Source organism: Vollenhovia emeryi, unplaced genomic scaffold (assembly GCF_000949405.1).
Source record: "Vollenhovia emeryi isolate VEMERY1.0 unplaced genomic scaffold, V.emery_V1.0 DF939243.1, whole genome shotgun sequence".
NCBI lineage: Eukaryota > Metazoa > Arthropoda > Insecta > Hymenoptera > Formicidae > Vollenhovia > Vollenhovia emeryi.
Genome location: NW_011967123.1, coordinates 248,387 through 268,141, shown reverse-complemented (window position 1 = coordinate 268,141; position 19,755 = coordinate 248,387). Strand labels below are relative to the sequence as shown.

The following is a 19,755-nucleotide window of genomic DNA, read 5'->3' as shown; positions in this document are numbered from 1 at the left end:
CCAATTTTTATCTGGATACGATAGTATGATCTCACTGGAGGAAGTTTGTAGAAAACACATCAGTGATGTGTAACACAGTGAACACAAAATGACACCACAATTACGGAACTCCCGACAAGAGAAATCTTTACCTGGGAGTACGCTACAATTAGACGTACTCTGCTCGGTACTTGAGTCTAAGCACACAGGCCGATGATTCACAACGTCGCATAAGACATTCTCTGGACATGAATTGTCAGTTCTACATGGATTTCGACAAAGACCATCGATGCAAGCTTCACATTCAGTACAATCTGCATGTAAGGTACAAAATACATCTGTTTTATTCTGAATAATTTCAGGCGTTGTATAATATTCTGTGGTCAAATATGACTCTGTGGATTTTTCGGATGTAGCAAGTTGCTCTGTGGTAGAATATTCTTCTGTGGGATATCCGGTTGTACTATATTGTGTTGCTTGCGTAGTAATGAACTGTTCAGATGTATATTCAAATGTGCTGTATTGTTCTGTAGTAGAGATCTGTTTTGTTGTAAATGGTTCAAATGTAGTAGACTGTTCAGATGTCTTGAATCCTGTAGTAGAATAGCTTTCTGTAGTAGAGATTCGTTCTGTGGACTCTTCAGTTGAAGTGTACGGTTTCAAAGTGGTGTATAGTTCTGTTGGTTCTTGTGAGGTTCTAAGCTGTTCTGTTGTAGAATATACTTCTGTAGAATCAGATGCATCATATTGCTTCGTAGTAACGATTTGTTCTGTAGATTCTGCAAACGTGGTATACTGGTCTGTTTGCTTTGGTGTCGTAAACTGTTCTGTAGTGAAATATTCTTCTGTTGAATATTTCGATGTGTCATAATGATTTGTAGTAGAGATCTGTTCTGTAACTTCTTCAGTTGAAGTATACTGGTTCGAAGTAGTGTATTGTTCTGTGGGTTGCTGTGATGTTCTAAACTGTTCTGTTGAATCTGTAGAATATTCCGACGTAATGTACTGCTCTGTAGTTGAAATTTGTTCCGTAGATTGTGCAAACGTAGTGTACTGTTCTGTTTGCTCTGGCGTCTTAATCTGTTCTGTAGTAGAATACGCTTCTGTAGATTCAGATGTACCGTAATACTCTGTAGTAGAAATCTGTTCTGTAGATAGTTTAGTGGAAGTATATTGTTCTGTGGGTTGCTGTGATGTCTTAAACTGCTCTGTTGTAGAATATCTTTCTGTAAAATATTCAGGAGTGCTGTATTGCTTTGTAGCGGAGATCTGTTCTGTAGTAGAATGTTCTGATACACGATGCTCTGTAGTAAAGATCTGCTCTGTTGACTCTTCAGTCGAAGGATATTGTTTTAAAGTAGTGTATTGTGTGGGTTGTTGTGATGTTGTAAGCTGTTCTGTTGTAGAATATCCTTCTGTAGAATATTCAGGCGTGCTGTATTGTTTCACAGTAGAAGTCTGTTCAGTAGAATGTGCAAACGTGGTATATTGTTCTGTTTGTTCTGACATCTTTAGCTGTTCTGTAGTCGAATGTTCCTCTGTAGAATGTTCCGATGTGCTATAATGCTCTGTACTAGAAACCTGTCCTGTAAATTCTTCAGTTGTAGTGTACTGTTTCGAAGTAGTCTCTTCAGTTGTAGTGTACTGTTTCAAAGTAGTATGTTCTGAGGATTCCTCCGTGGTAGAGTAAGGAGTAATGTATTCGGTAGTAGAGGATTGTTCTGTTGCAGAAATATCAGTGCCTTTGTGAGAACTGCTGATATCAATAATATCTGTTGTAAATATAGGAGACTCAGTTGTAATGATAGGAAATGAAGTGGTATCTTTTATATATGGTTCAGTCGTATCGATCGAACCAGTATTGATAGTGCTCCATTCTTGTGTGATTTCTTTGGCAGTATCATGTTCAATATTTATTGTAGATGTTTCGGTATGTCCTAAGATATTTGGGGATGACGTCGTATGATCTACCTGCGTTAAAAATGTCGTGGTAGTCATTGCGCTAGTGGTACTTTCCATATGTGTTTCAGTGATTTCTTGTAATGGCTTTACTGTTAATTCTGTGATAGTAGAATATTGCGTAGTAGTAAATGGTTGTGTAGTTGCTACTGTGGAAGTTTCTTCACCACTTACATTAGGAACTTCTGTAGTAGGAACTGCAGTTATATTCTCAGGAACTTCAATAATGCTATTTACTTCCGTTGTCTTAGAAACTGTTGTTTCAGTACTTTCGCTAGAAACAGTAGTATCAGTAAGCTCGGTATAACTGAATGTAACTGGAGAAGTGGCAGTGACATTTTGAAAAACAGTTGTTCCAGTTATTGCCGTTGTAGCGTTTTCTCCATTGCCAAATTCAAATTCACTCTTCGTTGTCTCAATTGTAGCAGAAGAAGGTATATTTTCTGTAACAGTCTCTTCTGTGCTATACACAGTTGGAGTAGTATACACAGTTTGTTCGATTTCGGAAGTAACGGTATGTGCTATTGTTGTATATTCTGTTGAAATAGTTTCAACTGGGAAAGTACTTTCAAACGTTGGAACAGTAGAGGGGCTAGATGTTATATTTTCTAAAACGTCAACGTTTGTCGTTGAAATCAAAGTGCCATTCGAAATATTAATTTCGGTTGTGCTTAATATCGAAGATACGGTTGTACGCTCCGGAGACTCAGTGGTAATTTCCGCCGATACAATTGTCGTATCTGATTCATTTGTCGTTTGAGTAGTAATATCTTTCAATAAATTTCTGGTAACATCAGTTAAAGCAACCGTGTTTTCCTCCGTGTATAGAACGGTTAGCATTTCCGTAGTGGAAATGGGTGGTGTGGATGACGGAATGCTAGTACCCGCTGACGTTTGTAACGTAGTGTGAACTGTTTCGAAAGTGTGATCTAAATCTATAGGACGCAACGTTGTTGCACCATCAGGTGAACAATGTTTGTCGTTAAGATTGCAACCACAAATGGGCCTGTGTGCTTCAGCCCGACACTGAACTGCCAGTTGACACCCGTTGATGCAGGGATCAACGCAGGAGCTTTCGACGCATGCTTCTGCGTCACTGCAATCATCATCGGACTCGCAAACTGGCTTGGGCATGGGATGAAGAACTGCTGCGGATACAATATAACGTAAACATAACATCTGATAAAATGGCAAAACTGCTAATTGGGGAGCGACTCTGATTAGACTAGGCTACAGATAAGTTTACAGTTTATTTCAATGACTACAAATTAAAAGTTAGCATGCTCGCATATAATAGGTAAGCTGATTGTAAGAAACATTATTAAGTCTTTACAGAGACAGATGTAATGGAAGAATCCTTCAGTAGTAAGGAGATCGGCAGAAGAGAGCAGGAGTCTAGGGTATGGGAAACTTGTATCTGTAACTTGGAACCTGAAATATGCGTTCAGACAACAGAACAGAGAAATCTGTATCAAACTGTAGCGTAATAAAAGTGACCTTACAAATGAAAAAAAAAAAAATTAAAATCAAGATAGTGAAGAGTAATCAAGTTTTGCGCATATTCTGCTGTCTGTACGGACGGAAACCTGAAAAGTAGCAATTTGTATGTCTCGTGTAAGGCCAGGCAATGTAAAGATGTGATAACGTCTATGAGAAATGACAAGAGACTCAGATAGTGTTCTGAGAAATTGTGTTTACCTTTCATGCATCCGTATTTAGTATCTGGCACAAAGCCGGGGGGACAGAACTTGCAGATAGGCTTGTGCTCCTCCACGTAACAGGGGGCATCAGCCGGACAGGTAGAGTTTCTGCATGGGTCCACGCAGCGATAGTTGCGGCACGCCAAGTCTGGAGAGCAGCCACTGTCTCGCAGGCAAATGGAGAGGGAGGGATTGCAGTTTTTGGTGCAAATGCACACGGGACGGTGGTCCAGGACATCGCAGGTTTTATCAGCCGGGCACGGTCTTTTGTTTCGCACGTTACAGGGGTTTTGACATTTCCCATTGACGCACGCGGCGTTCGAGGGACAATCAAAGTCTCTCGAGCAGGTAAGCGTGTCAGGAGCGCAGGTCAATTCCCCGATTTCGTTGACTACGAAGCCATATTTGCAAACGCACATAGGTTTGTGATTCCGCACCTGACACCTCTTGTTGACCTCGCAGGTATACCGAGAACTCAAACACGGATCGCGGCACTCGCCTGTCTGCGAGTGGCAGGAGAGGCTCTCCGGACAGTCGTAGTCGGAGGAACAACCGATGCTCGGCGTAGGTTTGGGATTGAGCGTGTCGCATTTAGAATCTGGATGACAGGCCGTGTGGGGCATGCCGATATAGCACTGCGGGCACGAGCAACGCGGCTTGTGCAGAACCACTCGGCACAGGGCATTGATTCCACAGGCACCGCGTAGCGCGCACGGGTCCAGACATTGTAGATTTATGCAGGCTTTTTCATTGGGGCACTCTAAGTCGCTGGTGCATTCGCGCTCTATTGTCACGATAGTGGTGTTCAAGTCGGTGTAGAGTCGGTGGGTCGTGGGTGGTGGGACAGGAAAAAAAAAGAAAAAAGCATTTATAAGAACTGTGAAAAGAAACTTTCTCACAAATAACATAAACCACATGCTTTGTATTTATGATGAAAGTAGGGTAGGCTCTGTGAAGAGGTATAGAGTAACGACTTTACACTTTTTCAAAACATCAGACATCTTCTCAGAGAAATTACAACGGCAAGCAGCGATATTTACAACACAAGCCCCCACAGATTTCAGAATAGGAGGAAATAACAACCCGTGAATATCAGCAAATATCAAGCATGGGTATATGAGAATGTCCCTTTCGCAGTTCCCAATCTGTATTAATCCTAAAATAGAGATATATGGTGTCGACTGTAAATGTGTACCTCCTTGTATTCAAGTGGCACTATAAGGCAAATGGGTGTCTTTTTGTTTATTCAATTATATCCTCAAGACAGATTGGATACTGAAATAAACATTCTACATATGAAGTTATGTGTGAGATATGTGTGAAACGTGTTCTCTCATCTCAAAATTATGTACAGTATGTCCTATATTGTATAATATGTACAGGTAATGTTGTATTCTTTGCTTATGGGTAAAATATGTATATATCCAATGTCATGGCGACATACTGCTCCAATCACATCTGTCTCTCGATGTTAACGTTTATCACTCGATTAATACGTCTATGTATTACTCAAGTCCTACTAGACGATACATGGTTATTCTACGGACCATGTTCCTGTGATTGTCAGTACTGTTCGCTAGTCACAAATGCTGTACATAAAATTAATCAACCGGCTCGGTTAAAAAGTTAGTAGGCCGTATTTTCCTACCTGTTGTACACTCGATATCCGGCGAACCGCTTGTACCTGGTGGACACCGGCAGACGAATATGGCTCCATCCCTAATGCACTCTGCGTTCTTTCCGCATCCATTCGTTCGGCAGTCTCCTAAATCTCTATCTGAACTACCTGTATCACACATACACACGCACGCACACACAACCAAATCATTAATGGCAATACCGACCAAGGAATTAAATAACGTCTCGCAACGATATTAAAACTGATATTTTTAAGATAGCGAGTTATCATATTTTCTTGTATGTTTTTCAAATTTTACTTATTTATTTTAATAATGATATATATAAAAAGATTTCGTCAATTTAGTTCAGAGGCAGCTAGATTATTATTTCTTCTATGTATGCCTTGTTGGGTACAGAAAGAAAAATACGTACATGCGTGCATTGGATCGCCTGATGGATTATTCGGTGGGCAATAACACTGCGGCTGATTCTTGTAAATTCGACAGGCTGCATTGATGCCGCAACGAGTGTCCTTGCAAAGATCGCCATCGCAGAGACACACCTGATGAGGGTCGCCGTGGCATCCCGGGTCGCATGTGCATTCGAAACCATTCAAAGTTTCACGGCACTTAGCGTTAATGCCACAAGGTCTTCGTAGACATTCGTCACCGCCTGAAAGTGATCAAGAGAAAAAACAACGCGCGTATTAAAAACGTATTTCATTCACGGTAACAATTTTTGTAATAAATAATGTCTGCAAATAAATGTAATGGACTTGCCTTTCTTGCAATTAATCTTCGGATTGCCAAAATGTCCCGGTGGGCAAGAGCACTGTGCCTTCCTGCTGATCACGCGGCACTGCGCATTAAAGCCACAAACGCCGTGCTGTAAACACGGATTTGTGCAAACCCCGTATTCGCTGCAATGCTTGTTCAGCTCGCAATCGTCGTCATGATGGCACTCCAGCTGGTAACACTCCTGACTCGGCTCACCCTGGTAGCCCTCTGGACACAAGCATACCGCGCGATGGTTCGAAACGCGGCAGAGCGCATTTATTCCGCAAGGTGATCCGTGGGCAGAACACGGGTTCTCACACTGGCCATTTGTGCATGACAATGATGACGGGCAGTCAGAGTGGGTGCGACATCCGACGAGGCACAAACCTCCATCGCATACGTAACCCTGCATTAAGACGTGTAAGGTTAAAAATTTCACAATGTCGACATTAATTTAAAAAAAAAACATACTCTCGAATTTTTCTTAAACTTCACCTTTGGACACGCGTTGTTGATGTCACACTTGATGCGACATTTGCCACTATGGCAGACCTCGCCGCAGGAACAATCATTCTGATGATGACAGCTGGTGGTGCAAAAACCGATCTCGTCGCACTCGCATGAGCCGTCGCAGGGAATCATGGTCTTGGCGCAATTGATTAACGCGTTGCCGTAATAATTTGCGGGACAACTACATTGAGCTACGTGATTGACTACGCGACAGCCCGCGCATTCTCCGCACGCTTTGCCACCTTCGCATGGACCTGAACATTATTTGAAGCAGTTACATTGCATTGCTCGATCAAGACAGTCGTATTTAAAGTCGAACGTACGCAATATCTTACGCATAGACTTACTTCTGCATTGGTTGTTGATACAAGACTCGTCGCCTGGACACGTGTTATCATTGCGACACCCAATGTCGCACATGCGATTGTGGCATATTTGATTTGCAACGCAGTGGTCATCGCTATTGCATATCGCTTTACAAATGCCGCCGTCGCATCGTTCGTCGCTCAAGCAATTCGCATCACTGAAAAAAATACAATTATTTAGCAACAAAATACAATGATAACTTTATACAATTGGTTCATTGTCGTATGTCCACACCTTCTGCACGTTGAATAGCATGACCTGCCGTAACACGTTTGCCCTGGTAAACATTCGAGTTCAGATGCACAGGGAAGGAATGTCTGCTTGCATCCAATATGGACGTCTCCCACCAAAGGTGATGGACACGTGCAGATCTTTTGGTGATTGACAGTTGTACACTTGGCGTTTACGCCGCAAGCATCAGTCAACAAACATGGATCTGCAGAAAAAGAACAATTAGATAATAATAAAGACTAATGATAGTACACTTTACATTTATTAAGAAAAATTAAATATAGACAAGCAAGAGTAAATTCGATATGATATTAACAGAATTATTAACAACTAACAAGAAAAATTGCTGATAGAACTCACCTATGCACTGATTGTTTATACATGCGTAACTATCATGGCATTCGATGTCCGCTCGGCAACCGGAAATGCATACCAATCCCTCGCATATCTCACCACTCCTGCAATCCTCGTCCCGTCTGCAAAGTGACTTGCAGATGCCAGAGCTGTCGCATCTTTCATTGCTCAAACAATTTGCGCTGGACGAGCAGACGGGTATGCAAACACCAGCAATGCAGGCCGTGCCCACGGCGCAGTCCCGATTAGCCTGACAGATCGGACCCGGAGTTCTTAAACACGCGACCTTGGCGGTCGGGTTTGGTATAAAACCGGTAGGGCAGGAACACGTGGCACGCTGGTTAAAGACGGTGCACTTGGCGTTGGGTCCGCACGGCGTAGCCTCGCACGGGTTCACGCACTTATTTCCTAAACAAGCCTCATTCGCGTTGCAGTCCTCGTCGGCGCGACAACCGAACGAGCACATGTTGTTTAGACAGATATGACCCAGGAAGCAGTCATTGTCCAGCCGACAAGTCAGCAAGCAATTGCCGCGAATGCACTTCTCATTTAGCGCACAATTGTCGTCGACAGTGCAAACCGGCAAGCAAACGTTCTCACGACAGGTATTGCCTTCGTTGCAGTCCCCACTTCCGAGACAGGACACTGGCACTGCAAATGATCAGCATTTTATAGAATTTGCAAAGAGACGTTGATCAGAAGATGTCCAAACATTGCGGAATGTGCAACACTTACGTCTTACACATTCTACCTCGGAATTGCCAGTGAAGCCTGGTGGACAGCTACACTGTTTAATGTGACTTCTGACTTTGCATTCGGCATTTATGCCGCAGGCTCCTCTTACGTCACACGGATCTAAGCATTGCCCGGTCAAGCAAACGTCGGATAAGTTACATTCCTCATCCGATTGACAGGATGCTGAAATGGTATTACTTATTGAATATAGCAATCGAAGAATTGCTTTTCACATACTCTAGGTCAAAGTCATGCGACAACGTTGATTAAAATCGGTCTTAAAGCAAATGAAATTCAATAATTATTTACTCACGTCGGCAAATGCCTTCGTAACAATAAGTATTCACTGAACAGTCGACGTGTGACAAGCAGACCACTGGTCTCGGACGACATCCCACGCTCAGATTGTTAGGATCACCTTCGTAATCGGTACGGCATTGACAACTCGCAGCATGATTGCTCGCCACACAGTCCGCGTTTGGACCACATCGGGTACGTGCGCAAGTATCTGAAATAGGAAGATTAAATAAAATATGTAATAAATAAAACATACCTGTTTCAAATCTTACATACGGCAAGATATATCATTGTCAGATATATTACGTAAAGAAAATAATAAAACTAGACAACATGCAATAAATAGAATAATGCTGCAATATAAATTGATAAAGCTTATCGCACGTACCGAAGCATTTCGGTACGTTGTTGATGTTGACACACTTGGCAGTCAGCGGACAATCCGCGTCCTGCAAGCATTCTACCGGCGGTTGACAACCACTATTATAAGGATCTCCGACTGTGCCGGGTTGACAATGGCATTTGAAATGCCCCCGTGTGTTTTCGCACAATGCGCCCGGTGCGCAGGGTGCGTTCGCGCAGTAATCTATTAATTTACAAGCGCGCGTAGGCTCTCCCGTGTATCCAGGTTGACAGGTACAAACCTATGGCACAAAAGATATTGTAAAACTTGCTACCGGAAAGCAATTCTTAGTACAAGGCAACGAAGTAATTACTTGGACATGCTTCTCCGTTGTACAAATGGCGTTCACGCCACAAGGATTGTGCGCGAGACAAGCGATTCTACATCTGTGATAATCGCAGATCTTTTCCTGTGTACAGTCATCGTTGGCTTCACATTCGATAGGTTGGCAACCAATTTTGTCGTCTTTAGCGTTGCCGAAGAAGCCACGTTTGCAGGAACACGTCGCGGCATGATTATCGGCCTTGCACTCGGCGTTACGGCCGCAGAGTATCACGTCGCAAGCTCTGCGACACTCCGCCTTGATTGACACACGGAAAAATGAAATGTTATATACTTACTCTGACAGAATTGATAAAAAGATATTGTCATTTGCAACTGAAAATGTTGCATCTAGTAAAATTACCTGTCCAATATTATTCTTAATGCATTTTTCGTCGTACGAGCAATCGTTGTCTGACGCACAACGTAATTCTTGAACACATATGTTATTATGGCAGTACTGATATTCCGGACAACTAGAATTACTTCTGCAGGTGGGCTGACAGAGGCCATTGATACAGAGTTGATCGCCGATGCAATCTCTTGTACTTCCGCAGAGCGCTGCAAATTACAATAATCAGATTGTACGCGGAAACATGGAGGAAGATAACAAATACTGGTTAAAAGAAGAAAATGAACGAAGAATATGTATATTTTGTAAGGAGGGTAAAGATAATATAGAACACTATTTAAAGGATTGTAAAACGACGAAAGACTGGTTTTTAGAGTTAGGTAATAGTATGGAAAAGAAGTTGGAAAGATTATATATAACGATGTAATAGATGAAGATAAAGGAAAGATATTATTGTTGCGTCCGGCTCCGCCGTCCACACAACACCTCGCGCACTCGCGCACTCGTCGGCTCGACTTCGCTCGCGGCGCACGCCACCGGGCCGCGAAGAAATCAATAAAGATTGGAAATCAACAAGGGAACTTTATTTAGTAAAGAACACACGTCTGTACTCTCCAAGAGCCCAGAGACAGAATCACAAAATCAATAATCAACAACCGCGCATCGGTCCTTCGCGACCGATCGTTTAATCCGTCGCGACTTCAGCCCGCGGCTGGCGCGCATTCTCAGGACGTCGCATCCGAGCACGGGCGTAACAATATTATGTAAATTATGGAAGGAAAAAGAAAGGCAAAAAAAGATGAGCTAGTCATTGTAGAAATAAGAAATTATAAGTAAGAAATAAGAAGGGAAAGAGATTAGGGGTAGAGATTAGAGAGAGTATGAATGAGAGTATGGATGAATGAGTGGTTAAGAAACTTTTGTAAACCAAGTCCCACTTTCTGGCTGTATGCTAAAGGTAATAAAATATATATATATATAATCAGATTGTACATGAAATTTATAGATCTATGAGTTATACCGTTTACGAATTAATATGTGATTTTCGCAATTGTCCAATGTTAACTTACCGGTGCATATCCCTCCGTTGCACACTGAACCGGTTGCGCATTGTGAATCACTCTTGCAATATTGCAGCGGAGTGCACCCAAGATTCGGATCGCCTGTGCCGCCAGGTTGGCAGGTGCATACCGCGCTATGATTAAGCGACGAACAATCGGCGCCATGTCCACAAACGTTCGAAAGAGAGCAGGGGTCGACGCACTTGTGATCGAAGCACGCGTCTGACTGACTGCAGTCGTTGTGGTAGTTGCACTCCAGATGAATACATTCCGTCTAAAACAAAGTTAAATAGAAGATAAAAAAAATAGGAACGAAATAAAATGAGAAACCGATTAGCTATAAAAATACTCAAATTAGAGTATCATTATCAATTATGATGGATTATAATATGCAAATTATTATAAAACATTTAAAGCTTTAGAGAAGTTAAGACTTAAATTTAGTACTCACTGCCGGATTTCCCGTAGTTTGTCCGGGACACCTACAGATCGGAACATGGTCACGTGCGAGGCATTCTGCATTTCTACCGCAAATCCCCGGCGCGTCACACGGATTAGTGCATCTGTTGTCGATGCAGGCGGCTGAATTTGGACAATCTGAATCTGTGAAGCAATCGCCGGGTTGCTTGCAACCAGTTTTGAATGGATCCCCTACTAAACCGTGCGGGCAAACACAAGCAAACGATCCTTCGGCGTTTTGGCATCTGCACAATTTTTTAATGGTTTATTTATTTGAAAATTTATATATCACAAGTTTGCACAATCGGCTGTAATAAATCATAAATTTCACTCACGTAGCTGAGGGATGGCAAGGATTCTGCAAACACTCATTGACATCACCGCAAATGTCGCCGACAAGGACAAAGCCAGGATAACATTTACACACGCTAACATGATCGATGGCTAAGCAATTACCATATCCGCAGTTTACTTGATTGCAAGGACCTGACAAAACGAGTGAACAAAGATTTAAAAAAAATTGTATAATTGCTTTCAAACTATAATTTTGTTATTTTACTAAAGCATTATATAACTCGATATCAATGAGAGGGTATCATGGCTTACTGCTGCACTTGTTGGTTTCCTGGTTGCAATATTTATCCGTTGGACAGTCACTGTTAGAAAGGCATTCTACTTTGAAACATCCTGAGGCATCGCCGATGTAACCAGGCTGGCATTGGCAACCAGCTGCGTGATCCAGAACAGTGCAGATAGTATTTAAACCGCAGTCGATGAAAGAGCACGGATCTGAGCAGTTGTGTTGAACGCAAGCCTGTGTGTCAAAACAGTCCCTATGCGTGGTACACTGATGCGGCAGCACGCAACCTGATCCTATAGGGTCGCCCGCGGTACCTGAAGGGCACGTGCAACGGTAAGACCCATGGAGATTAATGCACTCAGCACTCGGATGGCACGGTTGATCTTCGCACTCGTTGATGTCCAGGCAATGTTCGGGACCGGCAATAAATCCGTGGCTGCATCTGAGAAAATAAATTAGATGTCACAAATGTGTTACAGATAAGTTACGGATGTTTTTAAAAAATGTGGACGCGACAAACGAATAATTCGATAAAGTAAGTTTGGATTAAAATGGCAATACCTGCACTTGCTCTTAATGCACACTTCGTCGCGTTTGCAACCGACGTCAGAGGTGCAGCCCGCCTCGCACGTGCCGTCGATACACAATTCGCCGGGTAGACAATTGCTGTCGCCGTAACATAACTTCATGCAAATGCCATTCTTGCAACGTTCACCCTGCGCGCAATTATTCTGCTCCGAGCACTGACACTGGCATAATCCTGAGACGCACAGATGCTGGCTGGGACAGTCTTGCGGAGTTTGGCACACATTTGGCACTCGAACGCAACCTTGCTCCGGGGTGGGATTGGCGTGAAAACCGAGGGGACATGTGCACGTGATTGCGTGATTCGCACAACTACAAATCGCATTTGGTCCGCACACGTCTTTTCTACTGCAAGGATCTAAAAGTACACGAATTTCTTCGTTCACTCGCAAGAACTACGGTATTGCATAAATTCGTTAATAAAAAGTAATATTTTTACTTTTTTATTTAATATTCAATTTTATTTAATCGTACTTTATATTAATTTGTAATTTGCACACATGTATACAATATTTATTTGATATAAGTGAGAGAGTACAAAGCTATGTAATGTGACTCGCGACATACCTTGACACTTGTTGTGGATACACGATTCAGTAGTCGGACAGTTCTTATTACTACGACAGCCAAGGATGCATCCTCCGTTAACACATGCCTGATCTACTAGGCACTGAGAATGCGCGATGCAGGACACCACACATTTGTTATTGATACATTTTTCTCCATCCGAGCAATCAGCGATTGAACGACACACAGCTGAAGCAACAGAAATCCCCCATGAGTTTTATAATTTGAAGTTTCCCAACACGATTAAATCTGTATACGTGTATACAAAAAATGCTACACCGCATGCAAAAATGCATCGATCGCAACGGGGATTATGTAGAAAAATAGTGGAAAGTCCAGGCTTTCCAACGATGTATGATACATTGCAAATGAACGTGTTTTTCTTTGTGAAAATAAAATTGGAGACCTTATTTTACGGACCACCCTCGTATTAATAACTAACTTAACATTCGTCCACCGCAAGAGCCTTAAATATTAACATTACGTTACCTCTGCATTGTCCATCTAGACAGACGCTGTCGTCGCATTGGGCGTCCACCGTGCAGTAATTGGTGCCCCGCACGCAGCCGTGTTCCGGACCCCTCGAGGACGGCACGAATCTGGAGATGCACCTGCAGCTCGGTTGACCGTTGACGATTTCGCAGAGTGCATTGGGACCGCACGCGTCCTCGCACGGATTGACACAGCGATGCTCGTGGCAAACGGAATGGATCGGGCAATCCTTGGGGCCGGAGCAGTGCCCCTCTGGTTGGCAGCCGTTCACGTAAGGATCGCCTACGTGATTCGGCGGGCATCGGCACACCGGATTATTTGTCGGACCGGCGACGCAGAGCGCTGTCGGATGGCAGGAGTCCGGATGGCATGCCTCCACGGCGACGCACTCGACGTCGGGTACCGGGTTCGGACGGAGCCCAGGTGGGCACTGGCAGATCGCTTTGTGATCGTCCGCGATGCAAACCGCGTTCACGCCGCACGCGTTCTCGTCGCAGGCGTCGTAGCAGGTGTGCGTGAGCCGGTTGCAGAGCTGGGTCGGCGGGCAGTCGATGTTGTAGACGCAGGGCACTGCGCGGCACCCGGACGCCGAGTCGTTCGGATCGCCGGCGTATTGCCCGGGCGGACACTCGCAATTCGCCACGTGGTTATTGACGACGCAGAGCGCGTTGGGTCCGCATGTGACGAAGTCGCAGACCAGTTGGCAAATGAGCGGGCCATCCGGGGTACTGCGACACGTCTGATCCTCCGCGCACTCGCTGTCGGTGGAGCAACGGTTCTCGCGCGGGCTGTGGCAGCCCCGACGATCATTCGGATTGCCGGAATAGCCCGGCAGACACTCGCAACGGCCGTGATGGTTCTCCGTCACGCAGCGGGAATTCACGGTGCAGGTGAAGCCATCGCAAAGCGATGCGCACTTCAACACACCGAGCGCGTCCGGTCTGCAGCCCTCGCTCGTGTGGCAGTCGTCGTCGCTTATGCAATCGGGCACTGACGGCTTCTCGCAGGACGACAGTACCGGATTCCATTCATAGCCGTCCTGGCACTTGCAAGTGGCGTGACCGGGCACGATGTCGGGTTCACACTTCTGATAGGCGCCGCACACCACTTTGCTGCAAGGATTCACACAGTCAGACACACCGCCGTCCAGGGTGATGCAGAAGGAACCTGGCGGACAATCCGAATTGTGTGCGCATCCAGATATGACGGACTTGGACGGCTGACAACCCTCGACTAGATTACTCGGATTTCCCTGGTAACCGTCAATGCACAAACAGGAGGACACGTGATTCTGCGTGATGCATAGCGCGTTAGGTCCGCATTGCAGTTTGCTGCACGCGTCCACGCACTTGCGGACGCCTTTGCCGATCTGGAAACAAATCTCCTGCGGCTCGCATTCAAGATCATTCGAGCAATGCCCGTGCAAGTGGCAACCTTTGTGCAGGTCGTTGGGGTTACCGCTGTAGCCGGGCGGACATATGCACACTCCAGTCTGACAGACGGATCTAGGACCACATTTTATATCGCTGCACTGATTTATGCACTTATGATCGACGCAGGTATAATCGAAGGGACATGGTACAGCGTTGCTGCAAACGCAGGTCGAAGGATCAGCGCACGGCCCCACTTGTACTTGTTGACATCCGACAAATGGATTACCGAAGAAGCCGTCCTTGCAACGACAGTCGTAGCTCCCGAGGGTGTTGATGCACACCGCATTGCTGCCGCATGCATTTCCGTTGCACTCATTGATGTCTAACACAGAAATAGAAATACATTCACACATGATTTCAGACTTATCACAATTGACAGTTGATGCCATAAAGAATGATGTTATTTGAAAAAATTGGTTGCAGTTATACTTTTTGTGTATATTTCATGACATTTAAATTTATCAGTCCAATATTTCTTGATTAGAGAAAACTCCTAGCTTCATATTAAAAAAAAAGAATTTAATGCAACGATAGCACGAAAGAGCTGAAATTAACAGCAACTAACCGAAACATTGAATGTATGGATTGCCAGCGAAGCCAGATGGACAGAGGCACTCGACGGCGTTTGGACCCGCGTTGCAGTGCGCATCTTTCCCGCACACCGCAGTAGAACAATCGGACTTTTCTTGAACGCCACAACCGTGATAAGGATTCCCGCTGGTACCAGGATGACAAACGCATTTCGATTCTTGAAGGCCGTACTCGCAGTGCGCATTTCTCCCACAGAATGGATCGCAGTGCGGTGGCTGAATGGCTACGGAGAAGAATTGTATTATTTAATACGGGAGATTGTACAGTGTTACTTATAAACTACTATTAAATATGTTCTTTTTTCTTGCAGAGAAACATTTACGAAATTAGAATATATCATTCGCATCTTCTTTTTACATATTATTGAGTAATATATACAATATACATACAGAGTGGTTCGAATCAACCCTATGTCTTTGCAATATTGTGAATTCGCGATTGGATTCTGAGACGATTTTTACTTTATCAAAAATTTCTCCGAAACTTAGAATTTTTAAATTATGAAAAACATAGTTAATGAATAATGAATAACGGGCTGAGTGCAACTCCCAGTGAGAAATGATTCGTCGATCGACGAGTCATTTCTTTTTGAGAAGAGGCGAACAGGGGTGGCATGCGGCGCGACTCAAGGTTACGCAGAGCGATTAGTTAATCACTACACAATACATGGTTTGTCCGAAAAGTAATGTCAGTGATTTTATTGTGAAGCGACCATACGTCACAGCGCGCTCGGATCGGTTGGGATCGATAGAGGGGAAAGTCAGCTGACGAACGTAATGTCGCTCATGCGTCCCCGAACATCCGTAGAGTAAGGGCAGGGTTTTCCGTGAAACTCGTTTTCGTCTCCCGTACAAGCCGCAATGCAGCGCTCGTTGGAACAAAGGATTGCCATCAAGCATTGTGTAAATCTCGGCAAGTGCGCAGTGGAAACTTTTCTTATGATAAAGACAGCCTTTGGTAATGATTGTTTGTCAGAACGTCAAGTCTGCCGGTGGCACAAGGCCTTTTTAGAAGGCCGTGAAGAGGTCAGCGATGAAGCCCGCGCTGGACGGTCGTCAACGACCACCACCGACGAAAATGTGACGCGTGTGAGAGAACTTTTGAACGCCCGAAATTCCGACAATTTCCGCGATTGGTAAACCTCAATAATTATCGGCGAAATTTTTAACAAAATTATAGAATGAGAAACTTCAAAAATTTCAGAATATTTTAGAATTCAGACATAAAAAATTCTAGGAAAGATATAAACTTTCTCGTTATCTCAGAAAAGTGTTCAAATTTGTATAAAAAAATGTGAAAATTATAAAGTTATTGAGAAACCTTAAAAATGCTAAAATTTACATAAAAATTATAAAAAATTCTGAAAAAAATTTCCACCAAAGGAGAGAGAAAAAAGAGAGTGTCGCGCGCGCGCGCGTACGTGTATATGTAAATATATGTGTGTGTAACAATCAGCTGAGTGTCTAGCGTAAGTACTCGCAGTGAGTCACGCTGCGCGCCACCCCTGCCTGCCTCTTCAACTGTTACTCACTATTTCTTTTTATAATTCAGAAAGTTTCGGAGAAAATTTTCGTAAAAGAAAATTGTCTCAGGATTCAATCAGGACCGCGCGACATTGCAAGGACATAAAGTTGTTTCAAATCACGCTCTGCATATAGACACATTATACTATTTACAATACTTACGTGGCATACAGAGCAGGTCGGGATTGCCGACGAAGTAAGGGTTGCATACACATTTATTCGTTAATGGATCGCACATGGCTCCAATGCCACAAATCACTCCTTCGCAGCGCCGTTTGCAACGTCCACTGATGCACACGCTCGGCTCGGCGCATGGAATTTCAGGAGAGCAAATATCTGGAACGCACTGTCCGCCAGGGAAAGGATTGCCCATGAAACCTTCGATGCACTTACAAGTCGGCCCATCGTAGCTAACGATACATTGAGCCCCGGTGCCACAAACAAAACCGTCGCATTCTGAAACCGAAACAAAGGTTTATCCCGCGTATATCCTCCTGCATCTAAAAACAAAGTCTTAACAAGGATTTATACGAGATAAATTGATAACGTACTAACTAAAACTACCTAATTTAAAAACTGAAGTTGTGCTCGTATTGTAAATATTATAAAGATAATTCCCTTCGAAATTTTTAAATAAGTTTGGAAATAATAATTTCTCTTATATTATTTTATAGCCTAATCAAAATTATGTACAAAAAAATTATCTAGACGTACAGTTAGAAGATTTAGAAAGTTCGCACTCACGTGAGACACATTCGTTATTCTTGCCTTCCGTAAACCCAATGACACATCTGCACCATGCCGCGTGTTTATCGGGCTCGCAGTAGGCATTAGGTCCGCAGGGTACGTTGTCGCAGGGGTTGACGCAAATCCCTTGGACGCATGCTAAGTAATTCTCGCAATCGTCGTTTGACGAGCACTCACTCTTGCCGGTCGGGACTCCAGTACAGCCGACACCGTAAGGATCACCGATCATACCTTTAGAACACTCGCATGTGTGGTCTCCTTTGGTATTAATGCAATATGCACCGTGTCCGCAAGGATTATTCGCACATTCGTTCACGTCGATACATCCGTGCTGCGGGTCACCCTCGAAGCCAGCCTCGCACATGCACCGAGGCGGATCGCTCGGCGTGCACCTTGCGTTAATACCGCACGGGAAACGATCGCAAGGATCTGCAATTAGAAAATTTAATGATAAATTGCGTAAAGAAAACATGATTGTCATGAGAATATATAATACGAGCTGCGACCGTACACGCAAAGAAATTACTTAATTTTAGATAAATTTTAGTTTGAATGTAGGGTAAAGGCATAACCAGGTAAACTTTGCTAAAAGTTTATTATTAGATGTAAAATACCTTCGTTGCGAGGTGCAACTGTATCAATTAAAAAGAATAGCTCACTTTAACACGAGTAGCTAAGAAAGCGACAGTTATTTTAAGCTTAATTTCCATTCACGCGTTAATAAATTGGGGTTCGACAGCAACGACATTAACTGTCTCTATTTCAAAGACACATTTTAGTTGCCACGGCTATATTTTAGCTCTTTTGGCTAATTTTTCTTTCTGTGTATACAATACGACGAAAAATATATTAATATAAAATTCGGAAACTTACTCTTGCAAAGATTTCCATCTAAAGGATCTGTGTAGAACGGCGGTGGGCACACGCACTCTCCAGGCTGCACGCACTTCTCGTTGGCCTTACATTCGTTGTCGTTGGTACATCTTTTCTGCGCCGGAGAACACAGCCCGTTGTACGGATCGCCGCCGTATCCGTGCGGGCACACGCACTGATGAGAACCTGGTAGATTGATACACTCGGCACCGTAACCGCAGACTTGGTGACCCACGATACACTCATTTATATCTGCATTGATAATTGTTAGTTGGTCAACAATGTCCGTTTCTTTTTGTAACTGTTGTCAATTAAATTTACAACAAAAATACGATTTCTCTTGAAATGATCGCTTCGTCAATACCTTCGCAGGAGCCATCGGACTTGGTCGTGTATCCCTTAGGACAGGCGCAATAACTGACACCGCCGGCAATCGTTATGCACTCGGCACCACTTGGGCACTTTTCACCTTTCGAGCATCCGGCCAGCATACATTTATTATTGACAATCTTGTATGGCGGTTGACATTGGCATTCGATGCTGTTGCATTCTGTAATTTTTCCAATAAACATTTTTAATGATTTTAATGAACAAACGCACGTTTGTTTTTAATGATAATTACAGTTATTAAAATATTGACTATAAGTCAAGAGCCTTACCTTCGCAAAGCGAGAAGGGGTTTCCGTTGAAGCCCGGCGGGCACTGACACTCGTAGCTGCCAGGGAGATTCTTACAAATTGCATTGACACCGCAAGCGGGCTTTTCTCTCAGCTCCATACACTCGTTAATGTCCCTGCATTTACCGGTCTCGTGGTCGCGTGTGTAGCCGCGTTGGCAGATGCATACGCTGCTGCCCACGAATTCGTCCTTGATGCACTGCTCTCCAGCGGGGCAGGGCGCACTGGGGCCACACACGTGAGGTGTTTTAGATTCCTGGCAATCGCCGCTGTAAGGATCGCCCATCATGCCACTCGGACACTGACACGAGAAGGAACCAGGCTCGTTGTTGCAGATTGCGCCCGGAGGGCACGGGTTTATCGCGCACTCGTCGATGTCTCGGCAACCGTCCTTCACCCCGGGCTTTCCGGTGTAGCCATTGCTGCAGAGGCACGTCGCTACGTCGTTTAAGAGCATGCAATGCGCATTGGGTCCGCAAGACAGGTCCTCGCATGGATCTGGTCAGACAAACACAAGATTGTCGATTGACACGATATTTTGTTCACAAAGACAAACTTTTTATT

General features: G+C 44.1%; 1 protein-coding gene across 1 annotated transcript in view; it reads right to left on the bottom strand.

The window, feature by feature from the left end:
* LOC105560058 overlaps positions 1-19,755 on the bottom strand; it is a 117,810-nt gene that overhangs the window by 52,938 nt on the left and 45,117 nt on the right. The window contains exons 15-42 of the mRNA XM_012008806.1: positions 19,174-19,689; positions 18,879-19,064; positions 18,515-18,766; positions 17,639-18,070; positions 17,057-17,350; positions 15,346-15,594; positions 13,345-15,102; positions 12,856-13,044; positions 12,265-12,646; positions 11,730-12,145; positions 11,459-11,609; positions 11,116-11,368; positions 10,674-10,938; positions 9,616-9,812; positions 9,244-9,510; positions 8,916-9,171; positions 8,544-8,738; positions 8,231-8,413; positions 7,502-8,146; positions 7,145-7,346; positions 6,892-7,067; positions 6,530-6,798; positions 6,002-6,440; positions 5,691-5,930; positions 5,249-5,424; positions 4,618-4,783; positions 3,637-4,515; positions 132-3,086 (exon numbers count right to left, since the gene is read on the bottom strand). Coding sequence (XP_011864196.1) covers positions 132-3,086; positions 3,637-4,515; positions 4,618-4,783; positions 5,249-5,424; positions 5,691-5,930; positions 6,002-6,440; positions 6,530-6,798; positions 6,892-7,067; positions 7,145-7,346; positions 7,502-8,146; positions 8,231-8,413; positions 8,544-8,738; positions 8,916-9,171; positions 9,244-9,510; positions 9,616-9,812; positions 10,674-10,938; positions 11,116-11,368; positions 11,459-11,609; positions 11,730-12,145; positions 12,265-12,646; positions 12,856-13,044; positions 13,345-15,102; positions 15,346-15,594; positions 17,057-17,350; positions 17,639-18,070; positions 18,515-18,766; positions 18,879-19,064; positions 19,174-19,689 — 12,588 coding nt within the window. The remainder of the gene's footprint in view (positions 1-131; positions 3,087-3,636; positions 4,516-4,617; positions 4,784-5,248; positions 5,425-5,690; positions 5,931-6,001; positions 6,441-6,529; positions 6,799-6,891; positions 7,068-7,144; positions 7,347-7,501; positions 8,147-8,230; positions 8,414-8,543; positions 8,739-8,915; positions 9,172-9,243; positions 9,511-9,615; positions 9,813-10,673; positions 10,939-11,115; positions 11,369-11,458; positions 11,610-11,729; positions 12,146-12,264; positions 12,647-12,855; positions 13,045-13,344; positions 15,103-15,345; positions 15,595-17,056; positions 17,351-17,638; positions 18,071-18,514; positions 18,767-18,878; positions 19,065-19,173; positions 19,690-19,755) is intronic.